This window comes from Ambystoma mexicanum, chromosome 12, assembly GCF_040938575.1.
Source record: "Ambystoma mexicanum isolate Mex_15411 chromosome 12, UKY_AmexF1_1, whole genome shotgun sequence".
Lineage (NCBI taxonomy): Eukaryota > Metazoa > Chordata > Amphibia > Caudata > Ambystomatidae > Ambystoma > Ambystoma mexicanum.
The window spans coordinates 1,189,826,982-1,189,853,562 of NC_090936.1; the positions used below are offsets into that span (position 1 = coordinate 1,189,826,982).

General features: G+C 45.3%; 1 protein-coding gene across 2 annotated transcripts in view; it reads right to left on the reverse strand.

Annotated features, from left to right (window-relative positions):
* Positions 1–26,581, reverse strand: part of MON2 (MON2 homolog, regulator of endosome-to-Golgi trafficking) — a 1,155,350-nt gene that overhangs the window by 618,567 nt on the left and 510,202 nt on the right. For both annotated transcript variants that reach the window (XM_069629845.1, XM_069629844.1), the window contains exon 11: positions 16,065–16,221. In XM_069629845.1, coding sequence (XP_069485946.1) covers positions 16,065–16,221 — 157 coding nt within the window. The remainder of the gene's footprint in view (positions 1–16,064; positions 16,222–26,581) is intronic.

A 26,581-nucleotide genomic window follows, 5' to 3' on the forward strand; every position in this document is an offset into this window, starting at 1 on the left:
GAGGCGGGGCTTAGGGAGATGGCAGTCATTGGCTGTGGTCAGTATGACGCAGAGATCAGTGATTGGTTACTACTACGAAAGACAGATCAGAAACGAAACCGATACTGATTTTTCTTTACCGAGGATTCCCAGCCTGACGACGGGGAATATTTATGAGCATGTGAATCCATGCCAGACCCCATGCTGGAGAACTTGTTGTCACGCTTTCCACCGCACACCGTCTCCCTGCTTCCCCCTCACGCCCGGCCCCTGCCAAATACCATCAGGGGATCTCGCATGTGCATTCTGGCAGTCGGAGACTGCATCCCCTCACCCGCAATACCAGGACACACTTTGGTCCAGGGGTTTATCGACCTTCCCATCACTGGCAATTACAATGGAGACTCCCGCTGGCAGCCCGCAACAATCCACATCGTTTACGGAGGACCTCGCGTCACGTGAGGGGGCCAACACGATCACGCATCACGTGAGGGGGCTAGCACGGCAAAGAGTCACGTAGCTTCAACGCTTCCGCATCATGTGACGCGCATCATGTGACAGTCCAACGCATCACGTGTCTTTCCCGATGATTCAAAAGGCGTCCAGGAACACGGAAGCGTTGCTTCACAGCTGATCTCTGTCAGTACTGTACGGCTCTTGTTCCCTTGTTTTGATCCTTGCTACTACGACCTCAGATTTTTGCTACGACCTCGGATTTGTTTCTGGATTGCTCTGTCTACCCCCTGGCACCTTGAACTTGGCTTTGCACACTACTACGACCTCGGATTTGTTTCTGGATTGCTCTATCTACCCCCCTGGCACTTTGAACCTTGGCTTTGCACATTGTTACGACCTCGGATTACGAATTGGACTGCCTTACGATTTAGTTTTGATTTGGTACTTTGGCCACTGGCCTCTTGTAGGCACTCGCCTGGTTGCACAACCCGGACTGCCTCAAACCACGTTGTGCGCCCATCTACAGAGTCTCGAACACCCCCCTGACCCTCTGCTATTGGAAGTTCATCAAGCCCCGTCCCGGGCCCCACTATCCTTTCCAACAGGGTGATACTTCCTATAATCTTAGGTAAGCAGTGTTCTGTTTTTCTTGCTGGGTATTCCTTGTATTACACGCACATTGTTTGATAACCACTCATTGCCTTACAGCGTTCAAGGGGTCCTTCTGGCAGCTCCCGGTTCCAGACCTGACGGCTCACAAAAACATCCTCTGGCCTCAAAGACCGCACAGGCACTGAATATCTCGTTGTCTGTGTGGTACTTGGGGACGGAGGCATTATTAAACTTCACGACCATCAAGAACAACTTCATAACACTTGTGTCGAGTCATGCAATCTGGCTAGACGACTCAGCAGAGGGGGGTGGGAGTGGAGGCGGCAATTCATGGATATGAACACGTCCCACAACCTGGCATGATTAACCTTGTCAAAAGCTGTGCTCAGATCCATGAATGCCCAATAAATTGGTTTCTCCTTTATATATATGGAATGTGCGCTTACCAGATAGAGATGAAGGGACTGTTCGGCTGTACCCAAACCTGGCCGGAATCCCAGCTGCACGAATTAGAAAACCCCACTGCCCATACCCCACTAACCTAGCAAGAAAAGCATGAGCCAAGATTTTAAAAAGGGAATCCAGTAACGATTTAGGCCTATATGAAGCAGGAGATTCCCATTGCCCCTTTTTTTATATTAGCTGGATAATAGCTTTGGGACAGGATGGAGGCACTGCACCCGCTGCGCAGATAGCATTAAAACCCTGTACAGGAGCCCAAAGATCCAGAGTCATGACAAACAAATCAGCTGGAACGTTATCTGGTCCTGGTGCCCGATTACAATGCTAACAGCCAATAGCTTTCAGTATTTCATCCACCGTGAATACGATCCTTGCATTGTCGCCCCCTTCCACCAAATTCAACGTACTACCCGTGGTAGCGGGATCACGACGCACTTCCACACTACATACACTATATAAGGATGAGAAATGATCCAGCCAAGCCTTGTCCGATACATTACAAACCAGAATTTCCCGATTAAATGTATACAATGGACCACGATTTGCAATTTCCAAAAGGTTTTGCATCCTTGTTGTGAGGAACGAATGATGGCAACAGTAAAGACAGACACAAGTGTTCACAGTTCAAGGGTGTTTATTGAACAATATTTGTAGGTTGGAGGAACGCCTAAACTAAACCTAAATCTAAGATGGGAGCAAGTCTCGACTATCAAATGAAAATAAGGCAGTCCTAGTGGCCGTGTGTCAAATTAAAAGGGCCTACACTAAGAAACCTTTGCCAAACCTCCCAGCTAATACAAAAAAGGGTGCAAGTTCTTCCTTCCCCACGTTTCGAGCACAGGGCAAGGTGGGATTCTGGAGCACAGCACACACTCAAACCTTCCTGGCACGCATCAACAGTTCTGTTCCAGGTTATCAGGAGCCTTGATGGCCAAGTCTTGTTTCGCTAGAAAGTCTCTTGCCTTCGAGGGCCGGACGTGTTAAAATAAACATAAAAGATCCTCCAACAAAATGAAAGTTTGTTTTCTGCTTTTGCTTTGGGTGAAGATCCTTGACTCCTTGGTCCCGCTCTTTTGGGCTGACCTTTGCTCCTTGGCGTCTTGGGTGATCGGTTTTCTCCTTTGGATCTCCCTTTTCTGGTTTTTAGATCCTACATCAGTTTTATTGATATCAAGGCCTGTGGGGTTGCGATTTCCTGATCCTGTACGCCCGATAGGATTCTCAAGAAAAAAACAGACACAAAGTTCTGTTCAACGTATTTCTCGGGTGATTGATTCACCCCTTGGGTCCTCCTCTTTTGGGCACTGACCCAATTACAAATTTTACTCCACAAATTGTAGAACAGTCCTTTTCTCCATAAATTATGGGCCGTAACTTTCCACCTTTGGGTCTCCCTCAGCCCGGGCTCGGACCTCTAAAATTACAGGCGGGATAGTACTTCTCTTTGCCTTACACTGTCTCTTGTTTTCTCCCTCGGTTGGGCTCAGACCCCAAATGACAAGCAGGACAATGCACTTCTTGTATTCCTAATGTCTTTTCAAATAGTTCTTAGTGGACATCCCTAGACCGGGCTCACATTTGTCAACACTGTTTCCTGGGACTTTAGACTTGCCTCCTTCTCAGCAGCATCCTCGTGCGGGTTCACTCTTGCCAACTTCACATTCACATTTGTTTGCGGAATTCACTACCCTTGCTTTCCTAAGTTTGCAGATAAAAGACTTTCAACTGTACACAGATTTTGCTTGACCACCTGTATAACCACTTTGACCTAACTTTTAGGCTCTCCTACGGCCTTCTGGTTTCTTTAATTTCATTCACACAGGGATTGGCCAGTCTCTCTCGAGTTAGCACCCACGTGGTGCCGGTTCCCTCTGAAGCTGGTCTCCGCTCAGCACTTTTACAGTTCTTTTAAACTTAGTTTATTTTGCCACTTTGCGTCTTTCATCCACCACAGCCTGGTTCTTATCGGCTCTACCCTCGACTCGCCAGCTGTGATGAACCGCTTGGCTTCCCTTGTAACTGGAGTCAAGGCCGGTACCACGGTAGAAGGAGGTTTTTTGCTCCCGCTTATCAGCGTCAATGTGCTCCGTGTACTGTGGACATCTGTTGCAGCACACTTGGGCAATTGTCCTCGGTCTTATGATTCCCGCTGCAGAGGTTTTGCGGGTCTGCGTCGGAAAGGGCAAGGTTGTGTCTCTCCTCGTCAGCCTCTTGATATTCGCTGCCTTTCTCCTGCTCTTGAATTGCGGACCTGGATAGCTGCCTCGTTGTGTAGTCTGCCTTTCTCATACTGTGCTGGGAAAGGGCTGTCAGGTGTGTGTGATTCTGATCAATTGGCTGATTTTTCCTGACCCTTGTAGTGGGACACATCAGGTAAACGGCTCTGGTGTTAGTCCGTTCTCTAGTGTGTCGTGAAAAGAATGTGTCGGCAAAGGGGGGAGGGGGTTAGGGGAGGGGGGCAGGGGTAGTGGTTTTGCATGCCCCATGTGGTAGGATGGGGAAAAGGTGTTGAAAGAAGGCGGATACTGTGTCTCACCCGTCGATGTCCCACTCCCCAAGGACCCCCCCCCCCATCCAGGTGATCCTCCCTCACTGGTCCACCCGCAGGAACTGGATCCAATAGCGATGGTCGTGTCCTGGCGCTACCAGTCGTCTATACGGAGCTCTCCCGACTAACACTAGGCACTGCACGCCACGACTGCTCAACATTAGTGTCCAATAAGGGATCCATTCCCGCCTGCCTGGCATACCTTTGTTGTTACAACCCTGACACTTATTGTTCCAGTCCGCAGGACTGAATTATCCTCCTACACCTACCTACTGGCTGAAGTAGAGAGCCCTCACCAGCACCATATAAGATGCTATGAGACAGACGCAGATTATATTTATGATCCAATAAGAATTAGGTTATGTCGGAAAAACTACTTCCTCCTGATGAATGTTCTATATTTATGTTTAAAAGAACAGAAATATGTCGAGCCAATTCTCTGGATTAAAAACAGAGACATAAATCTATGACACATTAATTCCAATAGAATCTGGTACTCTACTATTTGTTTTACAAGTACCAATTGTGTATGTTTTTTCTGTGAACCGGTTTTAACTCGCTATCTAAGCTTGTTACATATCCCCTGTTTTATATTGGATGTTAAGTATTGTATTGTGGACCATCTTATTTAATTATATGTTTTAACTTCTATGACTAATTATTAAAATTGATACTGATCTTTCACCGTGACTGGTCCCTCCCTCACCTGAGTTATAGTTTTTAAACTCTAGCATCTGTATACTAGCTTTGTCTCCTAATATATACTGACTACTATCCACCCGGATATAGACAGAGTAAACACTTAACTTGCTTAAGCCAGTGTTATACCGGGTCTCCTCCCCTTATAATTAAATAAACTAACTAGGGAGACGCCTTGTGGTTTATCACATAGTCCTTAGAAGCACTAACCCACGTGTCCCATGCCTCGTCTTCAATGGCCTGTTTCCTTTTGGCCAGGACCTACTTATAACAAGACCTTGCACAGACACTAGAATTGTTAAGAGGCCCATTGGTTACTCAGAACTGAAAGCAGGTGGGACTTGGCTCTGGTACAATCAGAGTCAAACCATCCAACTTTCACTGATTCCATTGTTTTTAACCACTGCACAGGAGAACACACAGGATAGGTTAGGCAACAACAACCCAAACACTTTCGAGATACGAGGGAAACGCGCCATGCACGTTCGAACGATGCAAGGAGAAGTTCCAACTTCAGGAAAAGGACAGATTTACCTACATACAACTGCGCCATTGGTGCTCACAGCCCCAAATCCTACAAGCAGCAACGCGCAATCCGACTTCACTGGAACTATCGCTCAAGGACCCCCCATCTCGAGGTAGGATATCCACCTTTTACAGACGCTTTTTGGGCGATTTCCTGGTCGAGAGAACCCGCTGCATGGCCCAGTGGGAGGCCGACCTGGGGCACCCAATAGAAGACCAAACATGGGTGGACATTTGGACCCGAGCACACTCCTCGTCCTCCTGTGTCACCAATAGGGAATGTGCATATAAAATCATGCTGAGGTGGTACTAGCCCCCTCTTAGGCTCCATCACATGAATCCCAGGGTGGACCCCTCCTGCTGGAGAGGATGTGGCCACCCAGGCTCCTTTTTGCACATCTGGTGGACGTGCCCAAAAATCCAGCGATTTTGGAGACAATGCCTGGCGACAATTACACAAATCACTCACGGGGGCAACGGTTCCGCTAGAGCCGGGCCCCGTTCTGCTGGGGGGCTTCGGGAATAAGGCAAAACTGTTGACCCAATGCCTTCTAGCCGGGTGTCATGATGCCTACTCCCGGGAAGCCAGTTCAGGGCCAGCGTCCCCGAAAGCAGACATGTCCCCAGGGAGGGACCCAGCAACCCCTTATAGGGGCTCTTTGGACATTGTCCTGGCGCCTTTGGCGCCAGGCTCATAGAAGGCATCAGTCCTGGCACCATAGGCGCCAGGCTCATTAGGGGAGTGCTTGGATGGACTTACCTGATGCAGACCATGCTGCCGGATCCAGACCTCCTTGAGGTCTGAAAGGGACTATTTTACCTATGGGACTATTTTACAACTCGGGCGTGGCTGAGGAAGAATACTTACCTGGAACTACTTTGGGGGCTATTTAAACCACGCCCAGACAGCAGCTCACGCTTCGCGTTGTTCTGCATCTAGCAGCTGGACGCTCACTGTGTCTGCTCCTGCATCCTGGCGCCAGCCACGCCCGCCTGCAACCTGGAACACCTGAAAAGGAAGGAAAGGAGAGAAAGGTGAATAATTGAACTTTACCTACCTCCATCCGGAGTCCGGAACCATCACTCCGACGATCCTGAGTAAAGACATTATTTTTAGAAGCGCATCGCATCGCTCGCTGCAGCGCCGCGTTCCACTCACCTTCACGAGGCGCCCCCGGGCTCTTCAGCCACCATTGGCACCATCCGTCGCCTTTCAGCACCTAAGGAGAAAAAGAGAAAACAAAGGTGAGCGAAGGAACAGATTGAGGAAGGCCTGATTCTTCCACCTTAAGACTTACCTGATTTTTGTTGGGACAATCTTTCCACACCTCGGGTCGGCGCCGCTGCTTTGGCACTGCCGTACCCCGGACCCTAAGGAGAAAAAGAGACAAAACAAAGGAGAGCGAAGGAACAGATCGAGGAAGGCCTGATTCTTCCACCTTAAGACTTACCTGATTATTGTTGGGACAATCTTTCCTCACCTCGGGTCGGCGCCGCTTCTTTGGCACTTCCGTACCCCGGCCCCTAAGGGGAAAAAGACACACGCATTAGTGGGTGAAAGCAAGATCACTAAGGGAACCATCCATCAAAAAGACTCACCAGAGTTACCTTCGGCGAATCCATTCCTCTACGCGGATTCTTCATCCTACATCTGAAATAGAGAAAAGGACAATGGACAATTAAGGCTTGAACTTTTGCAACTGAATACTTACGGCCTCATATCGGAAAAGTCAAGCGGAGTTGAATACTCACCAAACCAGAGATCCAGTGAAGTAACTGGAAATCAACGCGCCCCTGCATCGGAAGCAGGATGGAGAGCTCGTCCTTTCAGACTCTAAGGTGAGACTCTACGGGGAATCGCGGAGGGGGTTCGAGGAGTGTGAGAGGGGGAAGGGGGGAATCCGACACATTATCCAGCAGACAGTTAATCCCCTTTTCCATCTACAGAAGGATTCTTCTATGGGCCAGACAGGCGAGGTTTGGGGGTCCGGTCCAGTCCGTCTTCCGAGTCCTGCGCATCACCTTAGAAGAGGTCATAGCAGTCCAGAACAGATCGGCGCCTCTGTGGGAATCAGGTGAGCGTTACACCGGGAAATCGGTGCTGGCCCGCTACTGGAAGTCCCCGGACGGCCCCCGTTTAGCTCATTGGTGGACAAAACTATGGGACATATTGATAGCGGAAAAGGTGACAGCAGCAAAGGCTGGGGTCCTTCACCGGTTCTAGAAAATTTGGGGCCCGGTATTGGAATTTGACCAGCGGTTTCCAGCCCTGACCTATAAGCCTATCAATGTCCGATGGACCCTGGGAATCTGGGAGGAACCCGAAGGGGACACAAACTATGGGGCCAAAGAGAGGAGGGCCCAGAGAGTGAAGGTCTTTGCAGGGGAATGGAGGGAGGGGGGGGACGGGCCCGAGGGGAAGGGGCTGGGGGTTAACACGTCTTTGCTACTATTTACGATGTACGCTTGTCAAACTGCCTTGACTTAAAATAAAGATTATTTTTTTTAAAAGTATGATCCCTAGTCTGACAACAAATTCCCCAATCCTTGTGGGCTGGATTGGATTGCCTTTCTCAATAAATCCTCCTTCCTGTCCTTTCATGATTGCACTTAAGTCTTCATCGGGGGGCATTCAAAGAAACATTTGGAAGGTAAACCTGCCCCAGAGGAACATCCCTAGGTGAATATTCTATTAAGGCACTACTAGGTTCAAGGTAGTATCCTTAAAGAGTGTGTGCACAGCTTCTCTCATGGCGATTTTAATGTTGCTGTGTGTGTACAATACTTCAAATGTATGGAGACCTGGTCTCAGATCTGCACCCTTACATCCCAGGGCAGCCCAATTACCTAGTGCAGTAAAGTAGTGGGATACATTGATTGGTTAATGGAGGTCTCCAACATCCCACCATGTGTAATCAGCCTTACAAGATTAGAGTTTATTTTAGGTGACGTCTATAGTCTGTGTAGGATGAAGTGTCCTGGTTCACAATGAAGTTAAGACAGACTGCTAATCAGATAGTAAAAATAATTTTGATTCGTTCAAATGCTTCTATATGATGCAGGAAACTGCTATCAATCATGTTTTATGTCTTTGCAGGGAGGGTATAAAACATAAATGCTTGCTTGTGAGAACTCCTGGCTTGTTAAATGAGGCATAGTAAGTGTAGAGTTAGTACCAGTGTGCCGGAGGCCAGACAGTTGTGCATTAATAATTTCTTCTATGTGAAAGGGACAGATACGTCAGCGAGAAGTGACAGCTAAAGTGATTTGGGTTAACAGATGGTGGTCATTCCTAATTTCACCGCTGGTAAAGTCACGGCCCAGGCGGTAACTTACCGCCTGGGTCGTAATGAGGCCCTATAACTTACAGCCGATGCTATACAGTATAATTGTTTTAATAATAAGCAGGGGGAGATCAAATTGGCCTTTAAGCAGAAAATTAAACAAGGACAGAGATTTAGCAGAATGCACATGAAATAGTAGGGAATTCCAGTTCTTAGGGGCTGGAAGAGCAAAGAACCTTAAACGGGACAGGTCACAAAGACGATGGTGGGAACTGCAAGAAAAATGAGGGATGCAGAGCGAAGAGGACAAGAAAGAGTAGAGGGATCAGAAGCGGAACTGCTGGCTCAGGGACAAGTATCAATTAGGGAGAACATCCGTAGAAGAGGCATTATCCAAGGCTCAGAATATGCATGTTTACACCGTGTTTAGCGACCCAACGAGGTGGATGTACACTTCTTTCATGCACACCTTGAAGAAGGAAAAGCCTGGAAAGGAAATATGCCACAAGACCATAATATAAAAGCAACTTCCATCTAAGAGTACACCTGGTATCCCTTTGGGATAACCTAAGCAACAGCTGATCAGGATTTCGACATGGGAACAGGTCAAGGCAAAGCAGGAGACCAGAAATCCGGAAGGACTCAGTGAAGCGAGTAAAAAGGATCCAAGCAAGTCAGTTGCATGTGGGGAAAATGGCAGCCCATAAAGCCACCAATGATACAAGGGCAAAGGATGTCAGTCGAAAAAACCCACAAGGAGAAAGGGATGGCAGTCTACAAAAGGGACAAGGGATGATAGTCCAGAGAACCCTGAATGGAACAAGGATGAAGCATGGCAGTCGATAAACGTGCAGACAGCACAAGGACATATGATGGTAGTCCACACAACTATGGAATTCACAAAACCGAAGGATGGCACTCCACAAAAACAAACCACGTCAGACAAAAAGCAAAGGCGGCAGACAAGTGGGAAACCTCAAGACCGCAAATTAGAAGAGAAAAATATCAACAGGCAGGCGTAGGAGAGAGGGCAATGGGGCGACTGACTATATGAGGAGACCAGAAAGAAAACCTGGGAAACAGACCGATGTACACAACAATAGATCAAACTGTAAAAGTGATGATCTGAAAGGGAGGCAAAAAGCAGTCCAAGGTCAAAGAAGAACGTGAACTGTTAGAAGGACGAGCCACAAGAAGGTTCAGGAGGCAGGTGAAGTTCTAAGAAATAGGAATACATTAATTACTAGGAATCGATAGGAACGCGGGAAAACAGCTGCAAAGCTTGCTGAGAAGCAATGAGCCTATTAGTTCTGGATTTATATAAACACGTGTCCTGCATTCCACGCATGCACACAATCTAGCAAGGATAGTGGTAGGATGCATATCAACAGCATCACTTTCCCTAGTGAATATTAAAAGAGTGAAGTGAAAAGAGTACATGAAAATTGCTTGAGATATTCTCGTTTTTCAACTACATGTTCCAAGAAGGGATCATTTACTAATCCAACTCCCATCCTAGAAACTTTATTGTCTCCCCGTGGGTGGAGCGGCATGCAGTCCTCCATGTTCAAGTGAACATTAATGGAAAGTGTGGATGTCCAGTAAAGCAGTGTATGAAGTGAACAGGAGATGGTAGACATGCAACGCCAGCGTTTTATGATCCTGGGTATGGAACATATTGTGTCCAAAGCGCTCTCTAAGCCTTCATAGCTGTGACAATATGAGTAAAAGCAAGTCTATAGTGAGTCAGCACTAAACCCTTCTGGGGCATCAATATATTTTGGCTTGGTGGTGGGCGCTTTTCCTGGGTTCAGGTAGACCAACCAGTAGTAGGCGAGCAGGGTTTCCATCAAGTTAGTTCAAGCTCTATTAAGGGTAAAGCTGGCGGAACAGGCTGGGTTCACTCTTATCTGGGGAGGGGACCGACAGGCAGGCACACAGCCAAGGGAAATCCAAACAAATTTATTGACAAATCTACTGTATTATAAAGTCGTGTATTGAGGAATATTGACAGCAGGTAAGTACTAAAAGAAATGGATAACTGTGACGTAATACAAAAACAGTCATGTTCTGTGAAAGACCCAACTCAGGATTAAAATCAGCAGGAAAAATATGGTGCAGGTGAGTACAGCTTCAAAAAGAGTGAGTTGCAGTGATTCTTTATGCCAAAATGCATAGAAAAAGAAAGGTAATTACTAAAAATCAAATCAGTATTATAGAAATTTGAGAACCGCCCTGGAAGGTATAATTGTTGAAGAAGTTTTAATAGGTAAGTTTAGGAAAACTGGTCCATAAAACCAATATTATAAAGTGAATAGTTTGCTTGCAGTTATAGTGACAATGTAGGAAAATATCTATTGGACTCACAGGCAAATAGGACCACAAACATTGAGCTGTTGTGCCTTGGGACTCTCCGAGAAGAGGTCCAAGGACAGGCTCAACAACCACAGGGCATAGATGGAGGCAGAAAGGGCACACAGTCTACTAAAGAAAACAGTTTCTGTCACAGGGCCTTGGAGGACTGCAACCACAGCCCTGATAGTCGTAAAAGGAAGACCAGTGACGTAAAGGGGCCGGAGACCTGAAGGAAGGTTACTCCGGATAAAGGACACTGAAGAAACCCTAGGATTTGTGGTTACAGGGGTCATTGTAAGTGTAGGGATGGATTCTAGCGGGGAACCAGTTACGGTTTTGAGATCTGTTAAGAGTCCAAGGAGGCAACAGGATTAGAATAAGGGTCTGCAAAGATGCAGGACCCCGTCTTCAGGCAACTAACAAAGACAAGAGTATGGCAGCAGCAGTAACAAGAAGCACTGAGGTGACCCTGGAAAATCCTAAAACGAGTCGCAGTTTCAGGGATGAGAGTCAAAATATCCCACATTGGAGCAGGAAGCTTGTCAGCGCAACAGCAAGCTGCTCCGGTTTCAGCCTTGCAGCAGGGTGTCTAACCTCAGGGTGCAGTGAATTGCATGGAGCAGGGAGGCTTCAGAAGATCACCAGGCCTGCAAGCATGGATGTTCCAGCACAAGCAGCCTGTTGGAAGGTCAGGAAGAGGTAGAGTTCAGATTTCCAGCAAAGAGAAGCAGAGCTACTCAAGCAGGAGGAGCAGGAGTACAGCCAAGCCAGCAGCAAAAAGATCCTCAGAGTTCTGGCTAGCCCTGCACACTAATACATAGTCATGGACACTGCATTTTCCAACATTTGTTGGTACACACTGGCAAATTCTTCAGCTGAACTGAGGTTAGATGGATTGTGACACAGGAAATATAGGGAGCCATTGCAGATGGGGTCATTTTCAGAACGTTCCAAAAACAGCTCCACGGTTTGTTAGTTCCATTTTTGACATAGTCCAGTACGGTCATGTTCCAGACCACAATAAAATGGTCGGACAAGGGACAGGGATTAATTTCAACCTCCCTGATAGAGATATTAAGGGTAAGCACCCAATCCAAGGTCTTTCCTTTATTGTGAGTGGGTTCATTAATATGATTGAAACCAAGTTTTGCAGAGTTGACCCAACCAGAGTAGCCATATTATCGGTACCATCAGAGACTCCTATATTGAAGTCATCCATAATCATAATTCTTGACAGTGGTTTCAATTGAGAAGAGAGAAGTTCACTCATGTGTATTAAAGTCTGGCATATTCTGTGGTGGTTGATAAGAAAGAAATTTATGGTGGTATTTGAGTGAAGGGTCAGTTTTTCAATTTTGCGTATTTGCAAGGATTCTTCGTAGATCAGTGCTACCCCCGCTAAACACCCACCCCACCCCCCACCCTGGCAAGGGATCGATCTGTTCTCAGGATACGATATACTGTGGGTACGGCAAGCGAAATGGCAGGCCCTGCGGCACTATGTAGCCATGACTCAGTGATGGCACATAAACCAATATTGTGTTTGATGATGTGCTCCACCACCCCGAGAGACAAATAAGAGACCTAGTATTAAGTAGTAAACATTTGATTTGTTTGTTTCTAACCTTAGTGGCAGTAAAAGGTCTGATGGGGGAGTGTGCAGCAGAGCTATCATGAAACAAGGGTTGTTTAGCACGGTTTATGGCAAAGAAATGCTCATTAGTGTCAGTAAGGGTGCATATGTTGGTAGTTTGGCGTCGGCATATAAGCCAGTGGATATGTCCCAACCGTAGTCTGGTTGACCTTATGGTTGGAGGCTGCCTGTTCGAGAGCTGTGTCAGTCTTATTATTAAAGCCAGTCTTCCATGCACTTGCATGGCTGTGGCCAGTATTAGATCGCACATCTTGCATTCAACTCTTTGTGCGCTCTTGGTTTTGCTAGCACTTGTTTCACTTAGTGCAGTTCATTATTTCCATGTAGTTCACAACTTTCCTTTCAGTAACGTTCACACTCTTTCTTTCACTCCTTTCAGGACGCCAGAGTTTTTAAAAACGTTTTCTCAAGTCGTTTGATATTCACAATAGTTTTCCTTCGCTTTAACTGGCTTTCAATTCATACAGTATTCAAAATATGTTTCATCTGCTTTCATTGCGCTCGGTATTCAAAATACGTTGCATTCACTTTATTTCTGTCACCGCTTGCCAGCCTGGTGTTACCCCTTTCAGGTTTCACTCACTAGTCGGTTTTACGGCTCCTCACGAGTCCTTCCTCCACCACGGGTTCCTGGTTCGCTGTGCAGTCGCTACCGTGTTCTCCCGGCGGTCTTCTTGTGGCTCCTGCACACCCAGCAATTCTTCCACACAGTGAAGCAGGATACATACGACCACTTCCTTCAGTGCTGCAGTCCTCTGTCTGACGGCTTGCTACTGGCCTTCAGCTTTTTCTATCACCACTTCCTGCTGCATACACACTGCACTGCTTCACGTGCTTCCAGCGCTGCTCCTGCCACACCGCCACTCCGGAGCAGACACCCTACACAGCTGACTGTGCTCATGCAGCTCACCGTTCTTCCGCAGCTGACCTCATTTGTTTTGCGCTTGCATCTTTTAAAGCTACCGCTGTGGGTTTCATACAGAAAGCACAAGCCCGCTCACCAGCAAAGTGTTAGTTCTGCCTTGATCTTGTTGTCCCCTTTCTCGTCCCAGTACCATATTGATGCATTTTGGTGAATATTTAGGGGAATCAGTGACAGGGGTGACAAAAGCCTATGAAGGCTTGAGTGATGGAGGGTTTGAGGTGAAAGGGAAATGGGGGTTATCAAGTCTCGCTTAGGGATGTCCCCTCCCCACTCACAAAGTCTCCACCACCCAGGTGAATCTGCCTCACATATCCACCCCCAGGGTCAGGATACAAAAGCGATGGCCTTTCCCTGGCCACCCGAGCAGAGGATACTGGGGAAAAGTGAGGATGCCCTCAGGTTCCTCAGGGTCAGTAAGTGATTCACCGTTTACGCTTTTAATCTTGAAAACTGATCTTTCCATTCCCTGTCCTCTCAAACAGGACACCTAACACTTGTCTCTGCCTAATCTCCCCCAGTATGTCTTTCGATCGACCCCCGATACTGTCAATTCCTCCTCCGTCTCTCTGATCTTTTGCTTTTAAGTCGGTTTCGTGTAGGGCTCTTTCTCCCTTTTTGCTGCCCCTTCCAAAATTAAAAAATGGTAGCCTTCGCCGCATAATATGGGATGTGAATCTGAACTTCTCCAGCGTCATTAAGCTGGATAAAATATTTCTAATCATTCTGGACGGTGGCTTCCGATAATCAAAATAACTGCACGGTGCCTGAGGTCCACAGTGATTTCCCCAACCCCTATCCTCTCAGTGTGTAATCCTTTTTGCGTAATGGCTGCTTTTTGCTGAAAATAGAGGCTCTTTGCCAAGACTGAGCAGGGATCATTCAGAGGGCCACCGGCTCGATGGATGCTGTCAAACAAAATTTCGGAGGTGGTTGTTTCCTCAAAAAGCTAGTTTATTAATGTCTTTACCTGATGCTCCAGAAAGATTAGATTCCCCTTGCATTTCTTTCAGGCCCAGAATTTGAATATTGGAAAGTCTCTCTCTGTTCTTTCTGTTCTCCAAGTCATCTACCTTTAATGCCAAATCTCTCTTTCTGTTCCATATCTTGCATACGTCCCTCCATTTATTTTAATTTCCATCAAACCCGCTGACTGTTGATTATTTTCCAGGGTTTCCAGTTTCTCCTCCTCTTTTTCTACCCTGCCCTTGAGGTCCGAAATCACAACCGATAGCCTGCTCTTTATGGATCTGATTTCCTCCAACAGCAATCGGATATGACTTTGTAGATCCCTCCTGGTCGGACCTCGAGGCAGTTGGAGCCTCTTGTCTTGGCTACTTTATTAGGGTCCCTTTGGAAACTATTCAGCAACACTGCAGTTTTTGGGCCCAGCATATGATCACTGCAGCTATGTGTAGTGTCGCTCTTACAATAGTCTCCAAAATAAGCAGTTCAAACTCACCACCCTCTTAGAATCATTCCAGAGTCTCATACACATATGATTGCACCCATCATTCACGCTGTGGGTCAAAAATGTAAATACCCCCTAAGGAGGCAGTGCACAACCCTTATAGTGGCCAAACAAAGGGAGTGATCTCCAAGCAAGGGTCCCAATTCAGAATTCTCAGGCCAGCTTGCTGATGACATCCAGGGTCACTCTGTTCTAAAAGTTAATTATTCCAAGCCTTCAGGGATTATGTCATTTAGCAGGGGAATCACCACTACTTATATAGATCTCAGCATCATGTTGGAGAGATTCTCTCTTCCAAAATTCAGAATATTGTTGTCCTGGGCCAGTCGCTGCTTCCGTCAGCAGGGATACACCTCCTGTGCACTGCCCGATGATCAGCTCTTCCATTTGGGTCTCCCTCTGCAGTGCACACCATGAGACATCACCCGCTGCGCTTTCCCAAATAATCGGACTCATGGGCAGTCCGCACTCGGGTCACTCACCGATCGGGCCGAGCTTCCATTGTGACCCACGTGGCGCTTCTGACTCTCGCTCCGCTAGGAGCATGTCGCAGCCAGCATCTCACCACATCATCCTGCTACTGACTCCAAGACTCCACAAATTGATGAGTGCGTCCATAAATTGATTCGCGGCACTGGGGCTTGTTCACATTCGCTGCCAGGCTTATTACTGGGGAGGCCTTGAAGGCGATGAACTGTCAGTGATGCACTCCTCACGGCCTCACGCCAGCATTACTTCTGTCCGCACACTGTCCTCAAACTTCCAAGGCCGATTTTGGTGCTTTTGGACCAGGAAATGCACCCCTATTCGACCAGGTGTCTACGGACCCAGTCCTATTGCTACAGAGTCGATTGCATGGTAAATAAGTCAAATTAAATGCACTTTGACGCTAGTTCATTGCCTGCCGAGGGAGGGAGGCAGCACGTTTAAGGTGCCATGTCGTCTGCACCCCATGGTGGTCTCTCGGAGCACACAGTTTTTGCATACAAAAATGTTCTCTCCTGCGAGAATGTGCACTGTTGTACAAAATCATGTATATATGCATACATACACAAGCCACCTCCACAGGCATGTACAGTTACACTAATGCTACTTACTAAGTTGCTTTGGCGCTGCCTTGTATAGTTACAGTCAGGATGGGGATCCAAGTACCTCTGTACTCAAACGCAGGGAGCACAGTTAATCCACTACTAACCCCGACTGCTCCAGGGTTGGCTTGTGCGGACGCTGGAGCGTTACTATTATTGCCCCCTCCTGTTGAAGAAAAATAAGTCTATTTTAACAGGTGGCTTTGTAAAAGTATATACAAGTCACAAGCCTTGCTATGTGCCAGAACATAAGTGCATTTCTCAATCAGTAAACACTCTGTTTCGAAACATATGTTCCATAAGTATTAAAAACACACAATAAATATAAAGCATTTCAAACATAAATATGGTCAACAGCATACATCAATCTTTTCTGGTCCTTAAATGTGTGGCTCTCTCTGGGGTTTGGACTATAACTCCCAAGATCTCTCACCACTGAATGTGTTAGCTCGGGCTGGTCGGAGTTGTAGCCCAAAACACCTGGAGAGCCGAAGGCTGCCACCCCAATGTATTCCAATATTTTACAAATTGCACAAAGCAATCCATTATTGGGAAATTCAATTTGCCTTTTTTCGTCCCGAAATGAGAACATAATTATAATATTCGTATCCTACTATAAAGCAGCACACAATAATAAAGCAAGTTTATTTATACACAATGAATCTAAATACACTAATTCGACTAAAACGCTGCCTGTTACAGCTCATACTTTAGAAAACCCATACTACTACATTATATAAATATCCTAGATTTGCCCAATTGTCCTCTTCTGTGATCACAAATGTTTGATTTTGTAAAACGCAATGGTACCCAATTCCTAATGCTTGTGCAATGTATTTCTGAAGGGAAGAGCCATTTTTTTATCTCGTAGCCGGGCTAAAAATAAGGCACTTGTATGCCATTGCCTGAATTTCTCCCCGGTCAGAATTACTTAGCGCAATCTTGCTCTATTACCAAACATGGACACAAAAAAGCAGCAAATGCCTGATGCAATACTGAAACGCTTTCCTTATCCATACAGCTACGCAAAGTATTATCCATTTAAAAAAATGAATAGCCATTCTCTTGGATGCTCCGCCTGCCCTTTAGTCATCTATAGGATACGGCAGTAATATTCTAAGCATAATAAAGGTTTCTTAGAGAACACATCAAGGAAATGAAGCAAATCGAACCCTCTTCACTCAAAACAGTGAATGGTGAACAAGCCAAGTCAGCCGCTGTGGTGAAAGTGGAACTTAAGCTTATTTGTTATTGTAATTGTGCAGTGGTTAACAGTGAACCTATCGCAAGTAATATAAAAAAAGGAGAGCAGGCAACAATAATATATATAGTACTAAACAAAATATTGAAATATTATACCAGACTTACATAAACCATTCCATAGGTTTCACAGAGTAACACTCCAAATATCGAATTAGTAAAATATGCAAAGTGCAGAGTTATTTACAACAATTCTAAGTTCGCTTATGCATTCCACTTTAAGGATTAATGTCCTTCCTTCCGTACATAAAGTGGGATCTTAAGACACCATGATTCCATTAATGATGGACAAGATCTTTTTACAAATATTTAATATACTAATAACTTGATGTCTGCCTATCTGCTAGCAGTCTATACCAAACGTTAAGCCTATTATTTGCATCAATATGACGTACAAAGCACCCAAAGTCCAATTCCCTCAATAAGTGACTATTAGGGCCTTCCACAGAAAGACGGCACAGTCTCTCTCAAGGCACTGTACTGTACAAGGTTAAGCGGGGTGCAGCGGGCTGCTTTTGAAGGACATGGTGTGCAAGCATTCCTCACTAAGGTAGTGGTTATAGCTTAGAGCTAGGGGGCTAAGAGTGAAGGTTTGGTCAGAAGACTTACGGTGCAGACCCTGCAGTGGTGGAATACGATTTTGGGGGAGAGTGGGAAGCGGGTGGGATTTCGGAGATAGAAAGGGATTCACTTATCAGCTGATGTATTAAGTCTGGGCACTCAAGATAGTCGACTCTCAGAGAAGAGCATGCTTGGGCTCCACAATAATTTTATTTCCATCTTCAGTTTAGGCATGCCCTTGGGGTTCAGCTAGGGGGTAAACTACAATTGGCCTGAAGGTTCAGAGACAAAGGTTAATTTTCTGCAGACGCATATCTAACTTAACCCATTGTCCACCTTGTATAGGGTGTGTGCTACATTTACAGAGAGGGGCTAATGGGTTTGAAAGCAAAATATGCAGGGAGGGTGGGGGGGGGGGGAGATCTGGGTGCTGGCATAGGTGAGCTTGAGGGAGGTGCTGCAGTCTCCAAAAGAGGAGGCTTGATGTTTCCGGTTACAGTTGATAGACTATACATATAGAGTGTTACTGCAGAAGCAGGCCCCACAAAACGGGATGAAACATGCCTTGTATGCAAGATGTATGCAGGGACTTATTTCATGGTACTCCACAAATAATGGACACGTATCCTGAAAACATTTTGGAAGAAGTGGGCTGTTTGCTCAAAGCGGACCAGATGCTAGCTCTCTTGGACATTCAATCGAAATGTAATGCCAAAGGTTAGAATAAGTTGCCCATAAACAATGTTAATGGTCACGATACAACTATGAGGGTGCTGTCTGGTGGGACGTGATGGACATATTATGCCTACTTGACAAAATGCTCTTTCACAATGGAGGGTGTCTGCAGAGTTGTGAAAATGCACGGGGGTACTGTACTGACTTTTACTGTTATGATGGGAGCCTGCTGTCACGACAATGCCACCAGAACACTACGTGGCACCCATTGTGGACTAATTCAAACTCAAAAATGATCACCATAATCTGCACTGTACAATACTGTTAGGACAGTTTTTCTGAAATCCAACTAAGGGCTTAGTAAAATCATTCAACTCAGGCAGTACAAGGGTCCACTCTTAGTATAAGGCTGTACCACCTGAGTAGCTGGTAGTGTAGAAAGAGCAGCCAGGCTCATCTTAGGAGGGAGAGAGGGCTGTAGCTTGGCACAAACAAACTGAAGCAGACATATGGACCAAAGAAACACAATTTTGATTTCTCAATAAATAGTACTTATTTACCCAAGATTCATCTTTGCCTACTTGTATTTAAATTAACTATCACATACATAAACACAATGATAAAAAACAACAATACTTAAGGGATACAACCCCAAAGTATTACCTTGTTAAGAATAGCTTTCAACAGTTCAAGGTTAGATAAACCTATCACACATTCAGAATGCAATCAGCTATTCTTGGGTAGTAAAACCAGGTTACATATACTATTTGAATATAGTCAGTAATTCAAGGATAGTAGACCCGGTCAGTCATGCAGTGACACTCAGTTAAGGAATCACTTAGTAAACCAACTCTGTTACCAGGATAGTGTAACAAATTCATGGAACAGTATGAACCTATAACTACATTTAGGATAACACTGGATGTACCAGGTTAAACTATTACAGTTGATTTTCAGCTCAGTGGAACACAGACTGAGGTAAGCAATAACTCTTTACACTATTTTAGGATGGCACAAGGCAGACCAAGGTTAGTAAAACCCTAACTACTTTCAGGATAACATTCAGTTGTACAAGGTGAGTAAGACTTAATGGTGTAATTAAGTATTACAGTTTCTTTTCAGATCAGTCAAACACAAACTAAGGTAAACCAGATCGCTTTACACTATTTTAGGAATGCAGCAGGCAGACCATGACCAGCTCAACGCACAGTACACTTATTCAGAATGGCACACAGCGTATTCAAGGTAGGTAAACCCCAAGGCACACTTATTCTAGACAAGCTAAACAGCAGGTCGGGGAAGCAAAACCCAGCTGATGAACATATACATTTATATCCTCACAGAAATAGTAAAGTGAAGCCAACAGCATTACTTTTGGGAAGTGGGGGAACCAATTCACAGGTGAGTAAGATAACCTTATATATACTTTTCAGAATGGCCAAACACATTCAAAGTATAGTAAGAACTTGTGTAACTGCTCGTATTTCAAGACAGAAACCTTTTCTTAGCCAGTCCTTCCGTAGTCTACCGCATGAGTTCTCTCAGGGGCAGAAGAGGGACCCTAGTGTCTAGGTGCCAGCTGAAGGCAGGTTGAGATAGGGTTCAGTTGCAGGAAAAGTCAGAGTTCCAGAGAAAGTCTCTTCAAAACAAGTAGTTCACTCTAGAGTTAGTTAGGGTCCAGGCACTTCAGAGAAGACACCATAGACAGATTCCAGCAATTGACTGGGTGAATTGGATGAGAGCACTCCCAATCACATGAATCACCCCCCAAAGCTTCACAGGAATCACAAAAGGCTTAAGTTAAGTAATACTCCAGCCAACACAGTACCTCAGCACAGAGGAAGTGTTTGCAGCAGGACGTCTTCAGGATCTGCAGCCAAAAGCCTGGTCAATTAATTCCTTGTCATGAAGATTGAAGACAGGACACTGGAAGGGAATTTGAAGCAGGGATCAACAGGGAAGACTCCAGGCAAGGGTTTCTTCATGGCTGGATGCGGTTATGTGGTTTTGGCGCCCTTTTCAGGAGCCAGGAAAAGACTGAATATTGCTGATCGGATTCTCTTCCCTAATCTGGTCCAGCTTTCTGGTGAGGGGACTTCAAGGACTCAAATCAAGTCTCTGAAGGTCCAGAAGGATGCCACCAAAATGTCAGCGCAATTTGGAATTCAGAAGATCATGCACCACGTAATGGCTTGAGGTCCCAGGGTATTGCAGCCCAGCAAGGTCTTCTTGAGACTAGTGGATCTCGCCAGCCTCTGGGTAGAAGTTGTTGCGTTCAGGACCCCCAGGTCGATTGTATGAAAGGGTTACAGCCGGCACTGGTTACACAGCAAGCTCTCTGGTCGCTGGAAATCGCTATGGCTGCCTTTTCTTCATCTTCCTCTTCGGTTTCAGCTCCAGTGGTAGACTCGTCAGCAGCTTCCAGGTTCAAAGTATTTAACAGGAATTACAGCACAACTTCTGCATTCTCTCCCTGCATTTTACAGCAAGGGGTTGTCTGGCTGTCCAATCAGGACAGCCAGCCCCCACTGGGAGTTGGTTCCTTTCAGGCAAGGTGAAAAACAAAGGGGTTCAGAATTTTGGCCTCGCTTCCTGCCTCATCAGACACTCTGGAGCCCGGGCAGGGAATCCAAAGGAAGACAAAACGTCCACTGAGGTTGATCCCGGTGAGAATGGCAGGGGCAGACCTCAGAAACAGCGAGCACACAAGAAATGTCAAAAAAAAAGGAGGCCACCATTTTAGCAAAATGGTGCCCCTTCTGTGCATTACTGAGGCATTACCGAGACTAAAAGACATAAAAAGGTACAACCACTGCCACCAGCCATTCATGTAAACTCGCAATTGTAACAAAAATGTTACCAGGTAAGTAAGAAAGGGAATACATTGTATCCCCCAGCACTCCACATAAGGTGGGGGCTCACTTATACAAAATGTAAAGGGGATGATAATCCCTCTGTACTACTTGGGAACTGTAGTTAAGCCAAGTAAGTACATGAATGAAAAATTAACAGGGGAGCCCCCCCAAAGAGGCAAATCAGCTTAAGCCCAAAAGTTGTAGGAAACTATAACTTCAACCATACACTACGGAGAGACATAAAAAGGCCACCCATAAAAAGAGTAAAAGACTATGTGAGAGGAAAAAGATTCCCCTTCACCTAGGGACAAAGTAAAATAGTTATTTACCAAATCCAAGCAAAAGGTTTTGGGGTGGACACAGGTCAGGAAGTTGCATCATAATTATGAAAATCTTACCTAACAAATAGCTATTCATATTTCTTTTTCTTTACAAGACTTTGGTACTTCCCCATTTCATTTCACAAACTACATATCCCATAATGTAGCTTCTGGCACTATGCAGACGTCTTAGAACTACAATCCCCAGAAGCCCTAAATAACAGTGCTGCTTTCACTTTCCCCAAGTCCAGAGAGGCCGGAGGCAGATTACCTTTGGTGTGGTGCTGCCAACGAGGCTGCCTCAGCACGAGGTGTCAGTATTTAAGCTGCTGCCTGTAGGATCACTGGATTCTTTCATGGAGTTCGCTGCCAGCCCCTCATGCTTTGAAGCTTGGATTTCTGCTGCGTCCTGTTGCTGCCTTTCCAGAACCTGCTTCTGTTCCAGTGCCCTGTGCTCTCTGCACTGCAGCCCAGCGCTTCCTGTCCTGCAGCTATGTTCCCCTGCATGCAGTCCTCTGTTCGCTGTCTGCAATCCCTTGCTCTCTACCACCAGTTCTTTTGTTTGCTGCCCACAGTTCCTTGCTCTGTGTCCATAGCCCATGTTGCCTGGCTTTAGCTGCTTCCTAGATTTTAGTCCCGGGTTTCCTTGTTATTTGTCTACAGTCGTGCCCTTGCTATTCCAGTCCAGTTATAGTTACTTGTATTGCTGGTTACCAGTATGTGGTTCAGTCCTCGTTATCCTAGGCCAGAGTTTCAACCCTGAGTTTTCTCTTTCCTGCTCTATAGTTCAGTCCGCTGTTCATGGATTCCGGTCCTTACTTTCCAGTCTGCAGTTCCAGTCTCCTTTATCATTGCGCTTAGATTATTCTTTTTTTGCTTATGCTCCTTCTTCCTGTTCTCAATCCAGAACCTTGCTCACTTTGACTTCCTGTTCTTTCCCTGGATAGTTTGAATACTGTTCTTGTCCCCAGTATGTTTGTGAAATGCCTTCGTACAGAGTTTGTCTGCTGGGTTTCCCGGCAGGCAATCTCTGCCCCTTTCCTTTCTCGCATCTCAGTCTTAGTCAATGGTGCCATTTTTGTAAACGGTGTGCTGATTTCTGTTTCAGGGGGCAGTCACTGTTCTGTTCTTGCTGGAGGCGTACAGGCTTCAGCCTCATGAGTATCGTTTCATTTTTCATGCTTTGGGGTCCGGACACAGACTCCCACTCCAGCAGCTCCTTTCCATGAGCATTCACAGTGGGCCCCTCTAATAACCAGCTCAGAAGGCTGTCTTTTCCCCTGACATGTGGGAAACGCTTCCTCCATTCTGAGTACACCCCAAGTGGGAATCTGACGTATTTGTCTTGGTTGTATTCCCGGACCCTTTTTGTTCACTGCCTTTGTTGCCTGTCTGTAGTTATTGCCTAGCCTTCCTTGTCTGCTGGACTTCTTGCACTCTTGTGCATTATTTTTCCCTCAGCTTTGTGGGCATGTGTCTGCCGTCAAGCCCTTGACATCTGCACTAAACATGGGCATGCGAGTGCAGAGGTTAAGATGCTTCTAGGAGGGTTGCTCACTACTACTCCTGCGATGACACAAGGCAAATTAACTGTGGCTACGTTGCTTTCTGGGACATGCTTTAATCAGTTGCTAAAGGTCTTTGGTTTGGTTGTGAAGAAACAAAAAGATTTTATAAATCAAAATATAAATTAACAGCTTTAAGATGCTTAGCGCACATAATCTATATCTGCCAACGATATATCCATTTGGCAACTCAATACCAAAATGCATGAGCCTGGAATTTAATGCATTTGAAAGACGGCTGCTTCAAAGTAGCCCCAGATGAGCAAGGAAGAATGTTTCAAAAATGAAACAAAGAAAAGAGCCACTCCATCGGAGGTCTGCCCATGCATGGAGTACAAAGCAATTATGCACAATGGACAGCGATGGTTGGAGCCCCACAAAACATTGAGCCCATCAGTTGCCTTTCTAGGTCTCGGATATATGGGGGAAAGCAGTTGTGCCATAATTGCACACACCAGCTGCCTTTATAGGCCTCAGATGTATGGGGTAAAGCAGACATGCTAGACCTGCATGCATCAGTTGCCTTTCTGGATTAATTTAACAAGTTAGAGGCAGTGCATACAAAAAGGAACAATTGTTTAGGAAAGTATTTCAATACAATACAGTACATTCAACCTTTACAAGCAGCAATTTGAAACAAATAAACAAAAGAAAACATCAATTCCAGTGCTGGCATGATACAGAGGAGGGACAAGCAAAAACACAAGTTTTAAGAATTGAATAGGAATTTCTGCAGACTATCTGTCTGCAGATAAAATGAAAAGACCAAGAGCCAAAAAGACAAAAGCTGTAGAGACAGTCAAACAAGACACACTGACTGGAGGAACACAAATGAGAGGAGAATCATCAACAACATTGCAGTGGGAACTGAAAGGCAAGATCTGGCCTATATACAAATAAGATTAAAATCTGCAACAGATTTCAAACCTTGGAGGCAAAAAGTAAGGTCAAAAGTGGCAACCAAGATTAAAACCAGGAAAGTCGGTAAGTAGTTAGGAAATATTGGGAGGCAGTACAAGATGAGAAAAGAAGGCAGGGTTTAGAGGGAAAGGTTTCACCAGCAATGTATGAATCCCTCCCAAAGCCTCACCTGGAGTAGTGTGTGCATTCCAGGAGGCCACATCTCCAGAAGGATAAAACTAGATTACAGACAGTCCAGATGAGAGATACAGAGATGGTGCAAGGTCTGCATCACAAATGAAGAGAGAGGCAAGGGCTTAAATGTGTATAGTCTGGAAGAAAGAAGGGAGAGGGGAGATAGGATAGAAATATTGAGATATCGTAGGTGTATAAGAGCAGTAGAGAAGCAAGTGTATTCTACCTGAGGTGTTGTCACCCGTTAGATAGGCTCTGGAGTTTTCCCATGACCATTGACAAACCAGTGGTAAGTGGTTTCTCCAAGTTCGGCGTAGGATGTCCACCAAGGCATGTCTAATATTGACCATGGTTCTCCTTAGAATAAAAGTATTATTAATACCAAGGTGATGGCGGGAAATGTTACTTAGCTGTAAAGGTTTCCGTCAACGTGTACCGGTTTCAGAGCCACATGCTTTTCATAATCTCCCATCTAGAGGTTGGCCTACATTACATTTTGTTTCCTAAAACTTTATTTCAGGGGTTCACAGGGGTGGGTCAACAATAGAATCCATGTATGACATGTAGATATTACCCACAACGCGCCTTGCAGTCCACACTCTCCTCATATTGTTTATTTCACATGTGTGCATCTTTTAAAACAATATAAATACCTCAAAGTATTTCCACTGAGACTTAAGAACTCAAATATATCGCTCTTTCCATACAGCTAACTGTACAAGAGTGTAAAGAGCTTTTTACTGCAAATCTCTCAACAAATCTATTTTTCATATGTATGTAAGTGATATCCAGGTACAGCTTTGTATACTTTTCTTTTTAAAATTGTTCCCACCTCAGGCGACTAAAACAGATACAAGCTGCAAAAATACTGTTACAAGTAACATAACCCTTTTCAGCTTGTGAATCTGTTTTAAGATGCATATGCTTTGCTTAGATTAGAAAGCAGAAGCTCCTCCTGGTGGAGGGTGCGTGATAAAGACAACCATTGAAACAGCTTGTGTTTGTGTCAATGCAGTGGCGGTTCAAGATGTCATGCAGTGACCCCCAAGCTGGAGCTTTCTATACAGCATCTAGTGGCACATTTGTAGCCCCGGTCACATTTCTGGAATGGCCCTTGGGTTCATTAAGTGGCCATCTGTCTGCTAGTTTACAGCATTCAGAATAGAATAGGCTCAATATCCCCCGCCTCGCTTATGGGATTGCCTTATTGTATGATATTAAAAGGCAGAAATGATCAGCTTATTTTTCGGATGGATTTTGTTCTGTCCATATATAACTTGACTGTGCTACGAAAGTCCAACATATGTAAACTTCTTTCCACATTACAGTATGGTTACCGAAAGAAAACTGATTGGTTTCACATCAAATTTAGAAACCCATTTTGGCGAGAACCTTGGCTGTGCCCTAAAAACAACCGAATCCATGTGGATTTTAAGGAAAGATCGTTTCACAGATAGGGCCTGCAATCTGCTCACCTTTGGTATGGATGCAAATGTCACTAGGAATACTACCTTAAAACTAAGTTGGAGTAGAGGAAATTTAGCTTTGGAATCTCAAACATAATACTTTACTTATCAAGCTGGATTTATCTGCTTCATGCAACGCACTTGACCACAGGTTTATTCTTCATAGATTTGGTACATTGGTCGGGGTGTTAGGTGAGGCTGTTAGGTGGCTCTGGGCGACCAATGAACCACATGACACGAACCTCTGGGGGTTAAACAGAAAGGCTGTATTAGTAGGTTTTAGATGGAAAGGGGTGGAAAAACGCCTATATGGTCTATGGGAAAAACTATAAACTATAGGGATGCCCAAAAGTAAAACATGCACAGCAGTGTTTTCTTACAGGTGTCTACCTCCATACCCGGTTCTGGTTCAAAGTTCTTAACATGTTCTTTGCTCATTATGTTTAAATGTGCCCTAATTCTTCTTTATTAAAAATCTCAAATACTCAAAGTTAATGTCACATATGGATGTTTGTAAGGCACTAGTTGGCCAGGGGAGCCAATAGTAACTCTTGGTAGCTGTTGCTTTTAAGCTAACCAGTCCCTCCTAGGCTAGAGGCATGAGTAAAATAGCTCCCAGCAATTTCAAACCCTGTTTTTGGTATTCTACACAATTATTTATCGGTGGTCAGTGATAATGTCGAATGCAATGTCGACAGTCAAAATGTCGGAAAAAAAGTGTCGAAAAAA